The sequence below is a fragment of the Scyliorhinus canicula genome, chromosome 13 (genome assembly GCF_902713615.1).
Source record: "Scyliorhinus canicula chromosome 13, sScyCan1.1, whole genome shotgun sequence".
NCBI lineage: Eukaryota > Metazoa > Chordata > Chondrichthyes > Carcharhiniformes > Scyliorhinidae > Scyliorhinus > Scyliorhinus canicula.
Window position 1 is genome coordinate 120245336 of NC_052158.1, and position 17931 is coordinate 120263266.

Below are 17931 nucleotides of genomic sequence, written 5' to 3' on the forward strand. Positions count from 1 at the left end.
CATACTGTGTATGTTTCCTTGGCCACCTAAAAATACTTTTCACTGTACTTTGGTACATGGGACAATTAATCAAATCAAATCGATTAGGGTTAGGGTTAGGGCTGTTCAACCCCATGTCACTTAGATAAACACTTGTTTTCCTAATGCTACGTTAATTGGCATCTCAAAAACACAGTTGCATTCATCGGTTCCCCTTTTATCCAATTCTTCACTTTACTTTATCACAATTTTATTTTTAATCTTGATTTTACTCAATTCTTGATTATTCCTTTTACTCCAGTATCTTGGCATGTGGAAATGAACAAATGACTAGCAAGTACTTGAACGAGAAAATAAAGGCTAATGCTTCCATTGGGTCCCTTCATCACAATATTGAGTTCTACTGAAGGGCTGTCAGCTGAAAGTTAACGTATTTTTCAGTGAGATGCTAATTCAGGTCTTTACCACAGGTTTTCCCTTTCTTGTCTCCAAGTAGCCTTCTTTCCAATGAAAGGTCAAATCAGTACTATTTCCAAGAAGGGCAGGAAAGTTATTCTTGATGTTATTGTCAATATTTAGCCCTCACCGAAGACCATAAAAACATAATCTGGTCAGTATCACATTGCTGCTTGTGGGAACTTACTGAACACAAATTGACTGCTCTGTTTCCTATTGGTGGCAGTGACTTCTCTCCCTCGATTCCAGGATGATATAGACTCAGGGTCATGAGTTTTTGCCATGCGTCTTCATGTGACTGGACTGGCTGTATATCGACCGACAGGTCTTTGGCACATGGCACAGGAAATCCTATCTGGACATGGTGTCCTGTCCATCGAAGTTGATTTTGCAGGTGTTTTGCCTAATGCTTGTGGAGCTAGCTTGTTCAGCGCAGTTCAGGAATAACCAATATGCCACCATCAGTAGTGCCTATGCCCTGACCCTCGACTTCGCCGAAGATGGTAAAGAAAAGTTATATTCTCACCTTGATGAAGTGCTCACTGCCATCCCTAAGGAAGAAAAGACCATACTCTGGGAGATTCCAATATCCTGAGTTGAATCATTTGAAAAAATAGGATTGGAAGAGCCAAAGTAAATAGAGCCCTCCTGCTGATAAATAATGCGTGGCATGGTCTCATTACAACAAACACTCTCTTCCATCAGAAGAACGCATACAAAACCACATAGAGGCATCCTAGACCAAAGCATTGGCATTTCCTGGGTTATGTCATTGTTCAGGTTAATGATCTAAGTAATATCTGTATCACTGGATCCATGTGGGTGACTGATGCCTGCTAGGCAGATCATAGACCTTGGCTAGGATTCTCTGAGCCTCCGCACTGCAATTGCGCTCGGCGTGATGGCGGAGAATACGTTTCAGACCTGCGATCGTGTCCGATGCCGCTCCTGCTATTCTCTGGGGACTGGAGAATTGCCGCCAATCGTGTGTGCACAGTTGACGCGGCTCCAGTCAGGGGCAATTGAAAGAGGCACCCACGGCTATTCTCCGCCGACACCTGGCCAAATTCCCGCCGGCGTGGTTCACTCATGGTTCCACCCGGCAAGAGCTCAGAGTGGCGGCTGTGCACGCAGTCCGCGGCCGTCCTGGTGGTGGGGGGTGAATCCATCACCGGAGGGGGGGGCTCTAGGATGGCCAGGCTCATGATCGAGGCCACCGATCGGCGGGCGCTCATGATCTCGGGTGGAGGGGGAGGGCTATATTGTCAATACCGACCTGTGGTGTGGGTCCGCCATGTTGCGCGCGAGGTCGCCACTGCAGGCGGCCGCCACGCGCATGCGCAGGGTGTGCAGGGCCCTGTATCGGCGGCTGGAGCTGCGAGGAGCACTCTGGGGCCCTGCTAGCCCCCTGCAAAATGGAGAATCCAGGAAAGTACAGAGTGTTTTGCACCCATTTTCTCGCGGCCGTGGAGACATAGCCCCATTATCAGAGAATTCCGCCCTTTGTTCCCTTGTTTCCTATCTTACAACAGTGACCACACTTCAAAAGTACTTCATTGTCTGTAAAGCATTATGGGAGGTCTGTGGTAATGAAAGAAGCAACATATATGCAAGTTATTATCTCAAAGAAGAGATGATGGTGCAGTAGTAATGTCAAGGGATTAGTAATCCAGGCGTGCAGGCTAGTGCTCGAGGGACACAGGTTCAAAATGCACCATGACAATTGATGGAATTTAATTCAATTAGTTAACAGATTAGATTAATTTTTTAAAATTTTAAATTGAAAACTGAAAATCTCAGTAATGGTAGCCATGAAGCTATTGGACTGTTGCAAAATTCCACCTGCTCCTTAGAACATAGAACAGTACAGCACAGAACAGGCCCTTCGGCCCTCGATGTTGTGCCGAGCCATGATCACCCTACTCAAACCCACGTATCCACCCTATACCCCCAACAACCCCCCCCTTAACCTTACTTTTTAGGACACTACGGGCAATTTAGCATGGCCAATCCACCTAACCCGCACATCTTTGGACTGTGGGAGGAAACCGGAGCACCCGGAGGAAACCCACGCACACACGGGGAGGACGTGCAGACTCCACACAGACAGTGACCCAGCCGGGAATCGAACCTGGGACCCTGGAGCTGTGAAGCATTTATGCTAACCACCATGCTACCGTGCTGCCCTTTAGGAATGTCCTTTAGGAAAGGAAATCTACCGTGCTTACCTGGTCTGGCCCACATGTGACTCCAGACCTGCAGCTTTGTGTTTGGCTCTTAACAAGAGCAATTAGACTTTGTGGGGTTTAGTCAGGGGGCACTTGGGGAGGTGAGAGGGTTGCGGGGGAGGTGGGAAGGTTGTAGTGGGAGGGTCAGTACCATCAGTGCCCAGGGAGCCAGAAGTGTGTTTAACCCTCCTAAATTTTCCTGGGTAATCATTCTGCTAAGAGGTCGAGGGCCATCTCAAGTCCCTGATTTAAATCTCAACGTCTATGGTTCCCAGCGCGGGGTAATTGCCCATCGGAAGTTTAAACTTCTTGGACAGTCCTTGTGTGGGCTGGGGTCGTGTCCCCCTGCATCTCTGGGCTACATTCCGGGTATGACCCCATTAAGGGACGGAAGCACTGGTTCGTCGTTCATATCATCGCCTTGTCCCAAATAAAAACGCACATTACTTTCGAGGCGTCAATTCCGTTGTAATGGGTCTAGACGCAGTAGTTGCAGAGTCTCTTTCAGAGTGTCAGATCGAACGCTGTCATTTGCCCAAATGAATATTTCCACAGTACCAATCCTGCTGCAACTCACTGACCAGTTGCTAATAAAGAAGCCCCCTTTTGGCCTATGTCGGAGTTTTATTTATTTATTGGCGGATGTGAATGATCTCACTGCCATCAATTAGCCCGGCTCACGCGTTCCGGTTTCGGGGGGTTCAGATCACTTTACATCCCTCAACCTCGTCTGCAGCAAAGGAAAGGGGATGGAAATTCCAGTTGCGTTCGCGCTGAATAAATGATGACCGGAGCGTGTATGTTCGCCACACCTGAGGTTCCGCCGGCCATCCTCCCCTGAGCGACAGCGGGCTTCTCGTCATAGTAACCGGGGCGCCATATGTGATTGGAAGGGACGCAGCTGCTCAGCTGATTGCCGGGCCTCCGAGGCGGGCGCGCCCATCCCTCACTCACTCTGTGCAGCCTGCAAATTTACCCATCAACAGCACGTCGCCGATTGTGAAAATAACAACAACCTTCTTTATTTGAAAAAAATAAACAAATTGTGGACGGCCGCTTGACGTTTCCATCGCTGAAATGTTTGAGGCGCGATAGACCAAAATACATTTATTTCCAGGATGAACGTGGCTCTACAAAATCTCAGCAATGATGTAAGTTCTGAGGTGGCTTTGTTGATACTTGTACGGTGTGCTGATAGATGGATAGACACGCAGCCCTATGTGACCGTCCGTGCTGCAGAGTACGTTCACCAAGTGAACAACAATAGGAGGGTTAAGGCGACCTCCGTCCTTCTGCTAAATCCGCTGCCTGTTTGATTTTGCACTGAAACTGTATTTTAATAACCACGCCATTCCTCGCCATAAACACCGTTGGCAAATGGCAATTCCCATTGCCAGTAAGGATTAATGGGAAAAGTACTGCGAACGCGGCTGTCCTTCCCGCTTTTGGGAATGGCCAATACCTCTCAGGTTTTCAAATATGATCTTGTTGCAGGAATCTATTCTCAAATAGGCAGGACGTGTTCCCAATCGCCGGGTTGTTTGTTCATGTAGACTTGTAAAGTGGGCCGTAGATCATTTCGCTAGACGGCAGAGTTGTTTCGTTTGTTTATTTGTAGAACAGATCATCCTGAGCTGATGTAGAAATTGTTTTTTTTTAAAAAAACGCTATAGTGGCGATTTTCCTTCGCCACTCGTGATGCAAAAGTTGGGGATGAGGAATGAGCGCTTTCGAACATCGATCTTAATTTCTCCAATCTCGTTTCGGTGCACACTGCCCCGGTGAGAGATTGTGGTTGTCATACAGTGAACAGAAACACCGGCCAGTTCGTTACATTTTTGGTGCTGATGCAACAGGTGACCGTTTTGATCATTGCCAGTTTGCTCGAGGTTTTATGATCACAGAACCCAATCTGAAGTAAATTTATTCTAGTTTGCTTTGTTTGGTCAATTGTTTTCAGAGGACCGGTAAACTACCAGGTGGATTAAGAAAATAATTTCGGTTTAGAGATTGGTGTACTTTTCCTGCTCAAATTTTGCATACCTACATGTTGCAAACAGATACTTATAATCGTCTATCTACACGCCAATTAGGTATCTTGTGTTAGCAAATGAACAGACTTATTGCAAACGTACCCTTTCGACGATACAGCTAAGCTGTATTGATTTAGAAACAATAAACCAATGAGAGGTTTGGGAAATTTTGAGATTTCGAGATTAACCTGGTGGATTGAATTAGCCCTGCACTTTCCCGTGTTCATTTAAACACTGGTTTTAACAGTCATGTGCTACCATGGTAATATACAAATGATAAACCTTGTGCTGGTTTATTGGATTGGGGAAAAATTGATTAACATATCTTTCCCAAAAATGTTAGACATTCAGCAGAAATTACTGGACAGATTTATTTTGTATTAATGAGAACTACCCAACCATTCTTCGCACGTTCAACAATACCGAAAATATTAGACGGAGGAGAATTCATTGTATAAATTGCGATCCCCCCCCCCATCATTGATAGCTTCTTGAGAATTCATGCTAACAATCCTCCTCCCTTACGAAAAAAATCTATTTACAATAAATGCATCCTTTAGTAAAATATTGCTCCAAGGTCTGTGATGACATAATACATAATCAATTTTACCAGCGGAAATGGCTATTTGATTAATCTTAATGCAAAATAATTAAGGTGCTAATCTTGAAAAACAATGAGTGGCAAAATTGGTTAGCTGTCAAAAACAGACGGGAGGATTATAATATCCAGTTAAACTGTGCTGGTTGCTTTTGTGCTGCCTGCGAATTTAAATGATTGCAGTATGCAGTTCAGTGCCTGCGTGCCTCAGCGGGAGCCCCAAGTTTATGTCAGGCTACCACCACTTAAAGCCAACCTGCACTACTTAAATTCAGGTGCACCTCTGTAATATGTACCTCCTGTAATATGTAAACATTTTGCTAGAAAAGTGACTGGGGATGAGAATCTGAACCAGGAGAGTAAGACTAATTGTGCAGCACGGAAAATAGTCACTGTTCTCAGATGCTCCAATGGAGGCCTTGGTGCAGGATGTGGAGAGAAGAAGCGATCCACAGACAGGAGTCTCCCAGGCATACACTGCAAAGGCAGTGGGACTAATTAGCTGTTGCAGTTAATGTTGCAGTCTCAACTCAAGATCTTGGATGGAGTACCATGAGAAGATCCTGCATGGAGTACCATGAGAAAGTTCAATGACCTCACACGAGTGGTAAATATTAGTAAATGCATCTTCAACTGCACCTCTAGCCTTACCTACTGCTCAATTTACCACACTTCTAGCACTCTGGTACACATTCTCTATCAGTCTGACTCATGCCTAACATTCAGAGCTTCTCCTCACCATCACACAATTAGCACTTCTGTAAGCCTCACACCCACATCTCCTAGCTTTGCACACATTGCATCACACTCACTGACACATTTCCCTCTCTCGTGCAGGACAAGATGAGGCATAACTGAAAGCAGAAGCACCTAATTCCTAAGATACAGGTACTCCAGTATCTCCTTATTACCATGGAGAAGACAGTGCTTGCCATTTTTGGAGTCCCCATGTCTGAGGCCCGGACAGTGATGGAACTGAAACCATTGAAGGTATGCTCATACTTAATTCCCCTTATTACACAATCAATTCTGATTTACTTGCACGCTGCAGGTAATGTAAATACACCTCTTTCTTTTCCATCCCTCCCCTCACCACTTGTCCTTTTTTTCTTTCAGATACCCAAGGATTGCAACCAGGCCAGGCAGTAATGGACCAACAAGAGGTAGAAAAGCAAGAAGACAGTGATGAAGAAGATGCACCATCATTCACTCTCATATTTGCAGTCATCAGCTCAAATACTGACACTTTGCATTCTTTAGAGGATAGTTTGGATGTGATAGGACACTGGGCTTCAGTGACCTGCAACCAGTGCAGGGGAGAAGGTAGAAATCTCGCCGGAGAGAAAGGTCACACATTTTGTTGTTTCAGAGTGCTTACTTAAGAACTTTAAGGGGGTGGCCTCAGAAGAAGGCTAAAATAAAAGCAAAATACTGCAGATACTGGAAATCTGAATTATAAACAGAAAATGCTGGAAAAACCCAGTAGCTCTGGCAGCATCTGTGGAGAGAGAGACAGAGTTGACATTTCAAGTCCATCTGACTCTTCTGAACCAGAGCTGCTGAGTTTTTCCAGTATTTTCTGTTTTATTTCAGAAGAAGGTTGATGGTTATACACACTGAAATGCTTGGTGGATTAGCAGGCCTGCTAAAAAGCCTCTGGTTGTTCAGAGGCATAGAGGAGCCTAGAATCAACTTTTCAAGTGGTTTTGTGCAGACCTTGGAGACTATCCTCTACATCTACACAGTACGGAGGTGGTCGCCAACTCCACAAGGACATTTCAGATAATTTTGTAGAGTCTTCTTGTTGATGTCTCCACTTTTATTGCAGTGCAAGAAAGAGATCACCACTTTCTAAGCATTGGACTGTAAACTTAGATTGAAATCATGCAAGGTCAGCAAGATGCCACGCACATTCAGAATACACCCATGAAGCTCAGCTTGCTGCTGTTCAGGCCTAAACCTTTAACATCTTCGCTGTGGATACTGGATTCAATCGGGCTGACATGGTTTCACCATGTCATGGAGGGATGGAGGGATAAACTCTCAAGGGCAATAAATGTAAAATTATTACAATGCCTCAAGAAGGCAGCTGACTGCAACATTCTCGAGCAATTGGTAATGGACAATAAATGCCGGCTTTGCTAATAATTCACATATTGTGAATGAATTTTTAACAAAGGCTGGAGTTTGCAAGCCTCGCCTGAATTAATTCCCAAATGCTCTGGGCCTTCACAGAAGAGATTTTCAGTGCACGTTTGTTTCTTGAGATTGTGATAAATGTGCAGCAGTTAATATTAGTCCAGATTTTGCTGGAGTGCAACATCTTGCAGCATGCCTCATTAGTTACTTTTTCCTCACCTTGAAATATTTTGTTCTGTTTGCTGTTGGAGGTGCAAGTTGATATTGGTGCATCAGGTGCAATATGATATCTGGGATGCCAGTGAATAATGGGTTTAATAGACCATCTCTTTCAAATATGAGATTTAAGGAGTAAAATGTGAGATTTAAGGAGTAAGAAAATAACAAAAAGAATGTAAATTAAAATCAAATCGGGTGCAGAAAGAAATAAAGAGAGCGAGAGGAAGAAACTTTGGGTTAACTTGGAGAAAAAAAATAAAGGGTAAAGTTACGATAGTGACGTTTAAGGGGCATCTTAACAAATACATGAATAGGATGGGAATAGAGGGATAAGGACCCTGGAAGTGTAGAAGATTTTAGTTTAGACAGGCAGCATGGTCGGCGCCGACTTGGAGGGCTGAAGGGCCTGTTCCTGTGCTGTACTTTTCTTTGTTCTGTGTAAGAAAAACATAAACATTATAAATTTCAATCCTTATTACCTGTGGGAATAAGACATTACAGTTTAAGATGTTGCAGCTGGAAAAGACATCATCTGAGTGAGTATATTTGGGAACTTGGAGCAAAGTGGAAATTCGGTGCAGAGGGGAATGGGTGCTCTTTTGCTTTTTTTCTTTCTCATTTCCTCACCCTTCAGAAAGTGCACTTGGTGAGTATTTCAGCTACTGTGAAGCAGCAGTGGGGGAAACCAGCAGACAACTGTGAGGTGACAAGAAACTGGTAACTTGATTGGTTGATAAGTGCTCAGTGTCAGGGGCCGATGAGAAGAACCTGCGTCTGGAATAAGGAAAGGTTAGGGCCTAATATATCGAGCTGATACAAGTAGTCCAAAATAGAATGGAGTTAACATAAGAGAATCATCCTAGGATTCAAAACTGTGCACAACTTGGTGGTTATTTAATAAAAAATAAAAAGTGCTATAAATAAGTAAATCATTTATTTAAGTAATGATTTGAAATACATTTAAGAATGACAGGACAGGTGATGCGCCAAGGATGCAGTATTTGGGAGCTCCTGGATAACATGTGATCCAGGGTAAACACTTCTGCAGTAAGTGTCTGCGACTTGATGAGCTTCCACTCAGAGTTATTGAGCTGGAGTCTATGCGACACATCAGGGAGGGAACACTTTGTTTTAGGAGGTTGTTAGACCCCTTAGGATAGGTTCTTTTGGTTTCAAAAGTGATCAGGGACGGGGGTGTGACTTCAGCCGAGGCAGGCACAGGGACTCTGAGAGCACAAGTGTCCAGCAGGATTGAGGTCCCTCCACTTCTTTGGTTGAGAGTGGGGTTGCACGGTGGATGAGCTGACTGGCCATGGAACTGTGGCACTGAATGCCATTCAAGTGGGGGAGCACATAAGAATATAGGGTGGGATTCTCCGCCCCCCACGCCGGGTGGGAGAATAGTGGGAGGGCCTCCCGACATTTTTCACGCCCTCCTGCTATTCTTCCCCCCCCCCCCACCCACGCCACGAATCTAAAAGTTTACTAATTATAAGAAAATAACTGAACGACTCAAAAGATTGGTCGTTGAATATGATTCTACAACAAAAATTGATTTCTTGAGGAATGTTGCTTACAATTTACATCAATTTTAAGTAACTTGAAGAATTTACATTTTCCAACTGTATTCTCTAAGTGATGTGATATCTTTCGGGAATTTTAAGTAATTAGTAAACTTTTAGATTTTTTAACTGCATTTTTAGATTTTTTAACTGCATTTTTCAACTTGCATTTTACTTGCATTTTATCAATTGCTTGCATTTTAGCAATTAAATTCACTTGCTGTATTGTACTTGCATTTTATCAATTAAATGGTTTTATATGGAGTTTATTTGTAATTGGATAATTGGACAAAAGGACGTTGGACAAAAAGATGTTGGACCAAAAGACGTGGACGAAGTGTCGTTGGATGAAGTGATGTCGGACGAAAAGACATAGCACCGGGATACTTTCCTTTATTAGCCGGGGCATAGAATATTAGCGCAGGGAGGTTATGATGACGCTGTCAAACGCTCGTTAGGCCACAGCTAGAGTACAATGTGCAGTTCTGGTCGCTACACAATAGGAAGGATGTGATTGCACTAGATAGACTAGTTAGGATGGATAGGAAGAAACTTTTATCCTAAGTAGAGGGGGTCAATAACCTAAGGGGCATAGATTTAAGATTTAGAGAGGATTTGAGGAAAACCTTTTACACCCAGATAGTGGGAGGGAATCTGAAACTCCTTGCTTAAAAAGGTGGTGGAGGCGGAAACCCTCACAGCATTTAAGAAGCATTCAGATGAGCATGTGAAACATCATAGCATACAAAGCTATGGACCAAGTGCTGGAAAATGGGATTGGAATAGGTTAGTACTTGATGGCTGGCGCAGACACGAATGACATCTTTCTGTGCTGTGAAACTCTGACTATGACTCTGAGATGCATGGACACACCACCAGCTGCAAGTTCCCCTCCAACCCACACACCATCCTGGCTTGGAACCATATCACTTTCTTTCACTGTTGCTGGGTCAAAATCCTGGAACTCCTTTCCTAATAGCACTGTGGGTGTATCTACACCATACAGACTGCAGTGATTCATGAAGATGGTTCATGGCCACCTTCTCAAGGGCAATAGGGATGGGTAATAAATCCTGGCCTAGCCAGCGACACCCATACTCGGTGAAAGAATAAAATAAATTATAAACTGTTCATTAAAATTTTTGAACGGAGCAGCTGATATGGAAAGCAATTTTGTGTTTCATTAAATGTAGCACAGAATTATGTAACGTATTATTTCCCTGAGTGTGTAATTGTGGACACCTTGCCTTTTATGATTTTTGGTTGGCTCTGTGACGGCCTTTGACTTGGAAGTAGAATAGTAAGGAGATGCTGGGTGTTTTCCCAGAAGCAGCCAAACTATGACCTGGAATGGTGTTATTAGTTGGTCCGTTAAATAGGAACCCTGGAAAACTATACTGTCGAGCATTGTTGTGACACAAAGGAGAGAGAGGTTTTTAAAAAATGTATGCATTGCTGATGGTAATCCTACCTGTGCAACTCTGAGGTGAATGCTGTTGGATAGGACCTCTGACGTACCCTGCATGAATAAGGAAAAGTATATTGTGGAACCGGGCAGCTATGTAGTCCCACATTCAGTTGGCTAGTAATGCGAGCGATTCTTGTTGTGTAAAAAGTATCTTTTTACTGAGGGTTTGAGTCTCAAATTGAACCTTCAGTCTGTAAAATAGATTAACTGGAATTTTCTAGCATTAAAACCAATGACATTTCACAGTTGCTTTACTGTATTTTATTGGGAAATCCACATGAGTATTTCTGAGGCTCAGGCCTTTGTTGGAATTAAGGATCTGACTTTCGATGACTTGAAAGAGTTGGGAAAAGACTGTTTACAGGCTGTAGCAAAACACATGGGGATAAATGTATGGTCAGACCGGGCAAGAATTGAAAAAGAAATGGAACAAAAAAAAATTGAGTGTGAGAATTTCAGAAGAGACGAGAGACATAGGGTGCAATTTTCCAAAAGGGAACAAAGTTCCCAAGCGAGCGCATTTAGCTGCGTGTTTCTCGGCAATCGCAGTGCTGAGAAACACATGGCTATTCAACGGGAAATGCATGGCTGAGGCTGCAATAGTCCTTTTTTTTAACAATGGGGAGTTCTGCTCACCGAAGCGAGAGGTCAGGACGCCATTCGATTGTCGGCCCGATCTCCGAGGCCCACAAAGAAAAACCCCGGCCTCGCAGCCTGAGCACAATATGGGAGCAGCCCGAACACAATATGGGAGGGTCCCCCAGCCCCCTCACGCACCCCCCCCCAACACCCATGGTGGGCAACCCTGACCCAATCGCGCATAAGAATGCCATCTTGCCACCTTGGCAGTGACAACCTGGCACCGCTTTGCCAGCTGGCAGTGCCATCTGGGCCCCTTGGCAGTGATGGGAAGGCACCCAGATGCCACTGCCAGGTGGCAAACTATACGCTGCCTCCTGTTGCCGGAAACACATGGCTGGGAGGCCGGAGAATCCCACGCGGAGAGAAATGGGAAAACTCAATGGGGAACTGCCAGGGTACCCAGATGGCACTAGCATGCCAGGGCATCATCCTGCCTAAAGGCCATTCAGCTGGGGACCTCTGGAGACCCCCAGGTGTGCCGTTCCGTCTGGTCTCCATTTGTGGCGAATGCTAAACGGCGCTCGCCCGAAGTCCCCGAGGCAAAGGGATTAAATCCGAAAGCCTCCGGCACCATGGAAATCGGCACATTATGGTAAGGCTTACTGCCTCGCTCTAATATGCAGTTTTGCCCAAAAGTGATCCCACCCATTGTGGGCGAGATTCTCTTTGCAACCTCTCGTGAGATTGCATTGAATCTCGCGAGGCATTGCAAGCCAGGTGGATCCCGGGTGCAGGGTCCCCCAGTTTCATCGGCCACGTTGCGGCACAGCGAGATGCTTTTCCGGCGCAGCGTGGCTGGAAGATCGCGCCCATAAAAAGCGAAAGGAAAAAAAGAGGAAAGGGATAGAGGCTAAATTCTCTGGCCGTTTGCTGATGGTGGAATTCTCTGATCCTGCCAGTGGTGTACTCCTGCCCATAGGTTTCCCAGTGGCTTCAGTGGGAGTTCCCATTGACAGCGACAGGAGCGGAGAATTCCGCTGACAGCAAACGGTATGCTGCCTCCCGCTGCTGAGAAACATGTGGCTGGAGAATCCCACTCGGAGAAATGAGAGAACTCAAAATGGGGCATTTGAGTTCCGATTGCACGAACTTGAGTTGGTGAGGCTGACTGAGAGAAAACTCCTCCTCTTTTTGCGAAGAATTTTTGCATCGTGCCTAAATTTAGTGAGGGGAGAGTAGGGATGTACTTTGTGTCTTCAAGAAAATTGCTACAAATCTGAATTGGCCAAAATAACAGCCAGCTCTGCTCCTACAAAGTATTCTGGTAGGTAATGCTTTGGAGGTGTGCTCCCCTTTTTCAGCAGAGCACTCGTATTCTTATGAGGAGTTTGAGACTGCTGTTTTCAATGCTTATGAATTGGTGCCAGTGGCCGACAGGTAGAACTTTGCCGTGGAAAAGGAAATGGTGATCGATAGGAGATGTGGTTGATGAGGGTGTAACACAATGTCTATATCTTCAGGGGGATGGTGTTGGTGGAGGAAGCCTCAGTAATGACAATTCCGAGTTAACTTGTAAGTTGGTTGTTAATAGGCCCCATTTTGGAACTTCCCAGAGAAATTAAATGAGAGGAAGGTTGATGATGAGAAGGGATCAGTCCCTGCTGAAATAGGTGGAAAAGGTAAAGACCGAGGTCCTTCGAGTTAATCGCAGTGAAGGTTCAGAGGACCGGTTTATTTCAAAGGGATTGACACGCTCCTTTTATGAAGATTGAATGCTGTAAGTTAAAGACAAAGCCTGTCATGTTTGTCCAGTCAAGAGATGTTCACCAGGTTGATCATGTCCTGGTAACGGTCACAACCAGCAGGGAGTCTCCCTCACATTCAGGATACATCAAGTGAGGGGAAGCTTATGGGTAATCTTTTATCGAGAGTACAGTATCCCTATGTTCACCCGGTGAATCAGGCAAATCATTTATTATCCTTTAATGTTACAATATCAGCATAGTCACTGATATTGGGAGGTGACATAAAACTTTTTCCAAACGGTTTATTGAATCGACAGGTATTGATTAGGGGTATGAATGGAAATTATTTACGCATTCCTTTGTATTAGGTTTATTTAAAATCTGACTTAGTTACTGGTCCTGTTACTGTGAGTGCCGTTCCAACTTTACCTTGCTGTCAGGAAGCGACTTGGCTGGGGATAAAGTATTACCATTTCCTGTAATTCTGAGAAAATCCATTGAGCTGTTGAAAGTTAAATTGGACGGGAAAAGCTGGATGACAAGAAAAACCCAACTACCTTTTGTAAACCTTACAATTAAAGTTCTGTCCACAGAGTCATAAATTCAACCTGCTAATTTAAAAACGAGAAAAGCTGAAAAGGGGAAGATGATGTAAAGCCACCTGAATTAAAACTGTTTCAGCAAGGTGAGGCAAAGCAGATAGCAACAGTACTGAAAACTAATGATGGAAAAGAGGAAAATCATGCGTTGAGGGAGAATGGAAAAGACCAGTCCAGTGTTACCCCTATTGAGGTACGAGAAAGAAACTATGTTCTTGTACATAAATTAAAGCTTAAAAACGAAGTGACTATTGCTCTTGCTGTAAATCAATTGGACAAATGTTGAGGGCACAGCAGATGTTAAACACCAGGGTATTCCAAATCTGAAAAGGAAAACTTGAAACACTGCTCTCAGCTATATTTTTGCAATTTGGAATAATACAAGGAAATATTTGAAAACCAGTGAAAGATATCACCAACATCTATATGATTATTTTGTCAACTAGAAATACACCTAACTAACTTTATAGCTATACACAGTGGTCTGGACTCTCTAGTCCCCCAGCTGCGTGCTTCTCGGCGACGCACTGTTCGCTGGCGATGGGGTTCTATACTCCTGCCGATTGTCACTGGTATTTCCCATTGAAGCCACCCTACGCTGCTGGGATACCTACGGGTGGGGATGCACTGCCGGCGGAAAAACTGAATCGCAAAAGTTGGAGAAGTCCGGCCAGCACCTCGACATTTACCCTGTGCCAAACACCTTTATTCGCCCCAAACAACATCCTGTGGGCAAAATCCAGTGATAGTTAGCACACCAGGCACTTCTATCTTTGGGGGTTGCTTCTGACATAGAGCAGAACAATTGGTTGCTACGACGGGTTTCTCTACAGACACAGCTTGATGGGAGTCCCTGCCATGGCCCGAAGTCTAAAATAGCTGACTTGCACAGGTTGGAATTTCTCCTGATATATCATTTTCCCTTTGATCTTCGTTTTTCCGAACTAACTTCCTCAAAAGTCACTCTAAAATACCTTCATTCCATGAATCCACCTTTTTAAAATGTAATTGTAAAATTCTCACCTCACCGCCTCCTTTGAACCTCTAACATCTTACTCAGACCTTTGACTTTCTATTCCCCATTGTTACCAACTTGCCTTGGGTAAACATCTATTAACAGGGTTTCTAGACTTATCAACAAACCTAAAGCACCAGTTCCATCAATCTAACCAAACTGCCTCTACCACATCATAGTTTCCATTTTAAAATAGTTTTGCTGCCAAGTGGGAATAGGCAGGTCAGGTGCTTTTCACGTGTTGGTGGAGACTTGATGGGCCGAAGGCCTCTTCATTCCCAACTACTGGATTTCCCTGATTTTTCATGTTATCAAGATTCCCTGACACAAAAGCTCAATTTTAGTGCGAGGAAAATAAATAAATAAATAAACCATGGACTGAATAAAAAGGGGAATCACGTTTTCTTAGCTGAACATGGACATGACATGAATGATGTTCTTAAAGAAGCCAAAGAGGATCTCACTTGACAGAAAAATGAACAGCTTGCACAAAACCTGCATCTCGTGGAAAATAAAACTGAATGCTTCAATCATAGCGAGGAGCTGAAAGTTTAAAAAATAATCCTAAATTTAAACACAATGAAGTGAATTCCATTTTTATGTAATTTAGATGTGTGACTGGTTAAGATTTTCTTCACTGATCTGGACATTAAAAAACATGCAGACATGGAAGAAAATAGAAATCGGGAGTTGAAACCTGAACAGAGTTCTCAGAGTCTGTTTTGAACAGTGGAAACCCTGATGACAATTTAGTGTCTAGATCGAGAGAAGAACACAGGAAATTGCTGAATTCCGATGGGAAGACTTGATATGATGGGGGGATTTCTCCTTTGATTCCATTCAACAGCTGCCAATACCTAGAATCCAGATGGTCTGTCAGCAGTCAGCAATGTTGTTCTTGAGAAAGTTAGCCAGACTAAACAAATTGTGAAACTTTTGGACTCCTCACAAATGCTAATCCAGGGTCCTGACTGTACAAAGTTCAACACAAGTTTTTAAAAAATGTTTTATTCAAAATGTTTAGTTCATAACATACAAAATATTCAAACCATTCCAGAAAATTTGACATTATTCCAAAAGCAAAAAAACCCCAACACCACCCCATCCAACCTAACCCAGCCCCACATCAAGACTAACCCCCCCCCCTCAAAAAAAAAAGGTGATGAACGGCCGGACCTTAAATAAAACCGATCCTCTCTTAGCATACTTTACTTCTCCAGATGCAGAATATACACCGAAGTCCCCTAACCAAGGTGAAGCTTTAGGTGGTGTCAGGGACCTCCACGCAAGCAAGAGACACTTCACAGCTCCAGGGTCCCAGGTTCGATTCCGCTTGGGTCACTGGCTGTGCGGAGTCTGCACATTCTCCCCGTGTGTGCGTGGGTTTCCTCCGGGTGCTCCGGTTTCCTCCCACAGTCCAAAGATGTGCAGGTTAGGTGGATTGACCATGATAAATTGCCCTTAGTGTTGGGTGGGGTTACTGGGTTAGTGGGCTAGAGTGGAGGTGTTGACCTCGGGTAGGGTGCTCTTTCCAAGAGCCGGTGCAGACTTGGTGGGTCGAGTGGCCTCCTGCACTGTAAATTCTATTCTGGGCTTTTGGAGAGGTGAAGGCCACAAAACTCCCAAAGGTGGCCACCATCGGGCAAGGCTCCACCTTAACACCAAGAATCCCTGACATGGTTGCAAAAAAGGAAACCCAAAAATCAACAAGCTTGGGTTAAGACCAAAACACGTGTGTACGATTTCACCGGCCCATTGTTTTGTTGTCTGGAGCGATTCTCCAATTAATCGATCTTGGCCTTCATCATTTTCTGCCCCTCCGCCATCATCCACCACCTCTGCCTCCAAGGAGGCATCCGATCCTCGTGAACAGATAGCATCTCCTCCACCTTCTGGATCGACAAATTCTGAATTGGTTTAGTCACTTTTTCCAGATCGTCCATGACCACCTTTAAATTAAAGCCTTTGCTTTCTACTTTAAATCGTCAGGAATTCCACCCAACGTCTCAGTCATCCACTGAGCGGGCAACAACATGCTTTCCCTTCCTGCTCCACCCGTGTCCTCTGAATCCAAAAAGAGCCCTTTGCTCGACACATTTCCTCGCTTGGTAACGTTTATACATATCACACCGGAGGTAGTCTTAAATCTTACACTATATCACTTTTCCACCTGCACAACACCCACTAAACAGGCAAAAAGAGCTAAAAATGAAATCCTGAGGCAGGAGTCACCTTATATGCCACCTCTTCTTACTACGCCGCAAGTCGCCAGCCCCGAGAACATCTCTCTCTCAAATCCTCCAGTCATCCACGTCCTAGTTAAGTGCACCTTATGCACCACCTTAAACTGAATCAAACTTGACCTCGCACAAGAGGAGGTGGAGTTGACCATATGCAGAGATGCAGAGTCGCTCCATACGCCCCTCCCGCAGCCAAGACCATTCCCAACTGCCCTCCTGTGGTAGTATGACGAGGGGTATTACGGTACCTTGGAAGTGAGCTGCTATTGGTGCAGAAGACTCACTGCCCATTGGCCCAGGTAAGTTATGTGCCTCGCAGCCGATTGGCTGAGGAAGTCATATGCCTCTCAGCCGATTGGCTGAGGTAGGTAGCTCCGCCTACAAGGCAGGATATAAGAACCCGTGCTGCCCGGCAGTCGGCCTTTCTTCTGTACATCTGCGGCCGGGCACACATCTTGTGCATTAAAGAATATCATTTGGATCTCATCTTCGTCTCGTGTCCACTGATGGTGCATCAATTTAATGCACAAGTTTTAAAGGATGGAGCATCGTATCAAGCTGGAGTGCCTTCGACTCAGCCCGCACGCAGCAAATGCAACAGCAGCATTTAAACACTGGCTGGCGTGTTTCAATAGCTACTTGAGCACAGCCGAAAACCGCCCGACGAGGGAACAAAAACTGCATATCCTCCACTCCTGCGTCGGCACCGCCGTGTATATGCTCATAGAGGACACAACAGACTATGAATCAGCCATGGACTTGCTTAAGGGACATTTCATCCGGCCGGTGAACCAGGTCTACGCACGGCACTTGCTGGTCACAAGACAGAAATTCCCTGGTGAGTCTTTAGACGAATTCTACCGGGCCCTCCTTGTTCTGGGGAGAAACTGCGCCTGCCCACAAGTTCCTGCGGCCGAGCACACCGAACTTTTAATCAGAGACGCTTTTGTTGCGGGTACGCAATCTTCCCAGATCCACCAGAGACTCTTAGAAAAAGAAACTTTAAGCCTCGCCGAAGCACGGGCCCTCGCCTCTTCTCTAGATGTCGCTAATCACAATGCCTGCGTG

General features: G+C 44.8%; 1 protein-coding gene and 1 long non-coding RNA gene across 3 annotated transcripts in view; both read left to right on the top strand.

Annotated features, from left to right (window-relative positions):
* The first annotated feature begins 3299 nt into the window (after positions 1-3299).
* The window catches only part of LOC119975891 (endothelin-converting enzyme 2-like), a 242908-nt gene continuing 228276 nt past the window's right edge, over positions 3300-17931 (top strand). Inside the window, exon 1 of one of the 2 annotated variants that reach the window (XM_038815811.1) lies at positions 3300-3814. Coding sequence is in view for 1 of the 2 variants with exons in the window: in XM_038815814.1 (XP_038671742.1) it covers positions 3782-3814 (33 nt within the window). In the remaining variant the exon portion in view is untranslated. The remainder of the gene's footprint in view (positions 3815-17931) is intronic. The other variant, XM_038815814.1, reaches the window with a different exon arrangement.
* Positions 5172-9039, top strand: LOC119975892. Its single transcript, XR_005462821.1, has 3 exons — positions 5172-5901; positions 6132-6284; positions 6411-9039. It is a non-coding gene; the product is annotated as an uncharacterized LOC119975892 (long non-coding RNA).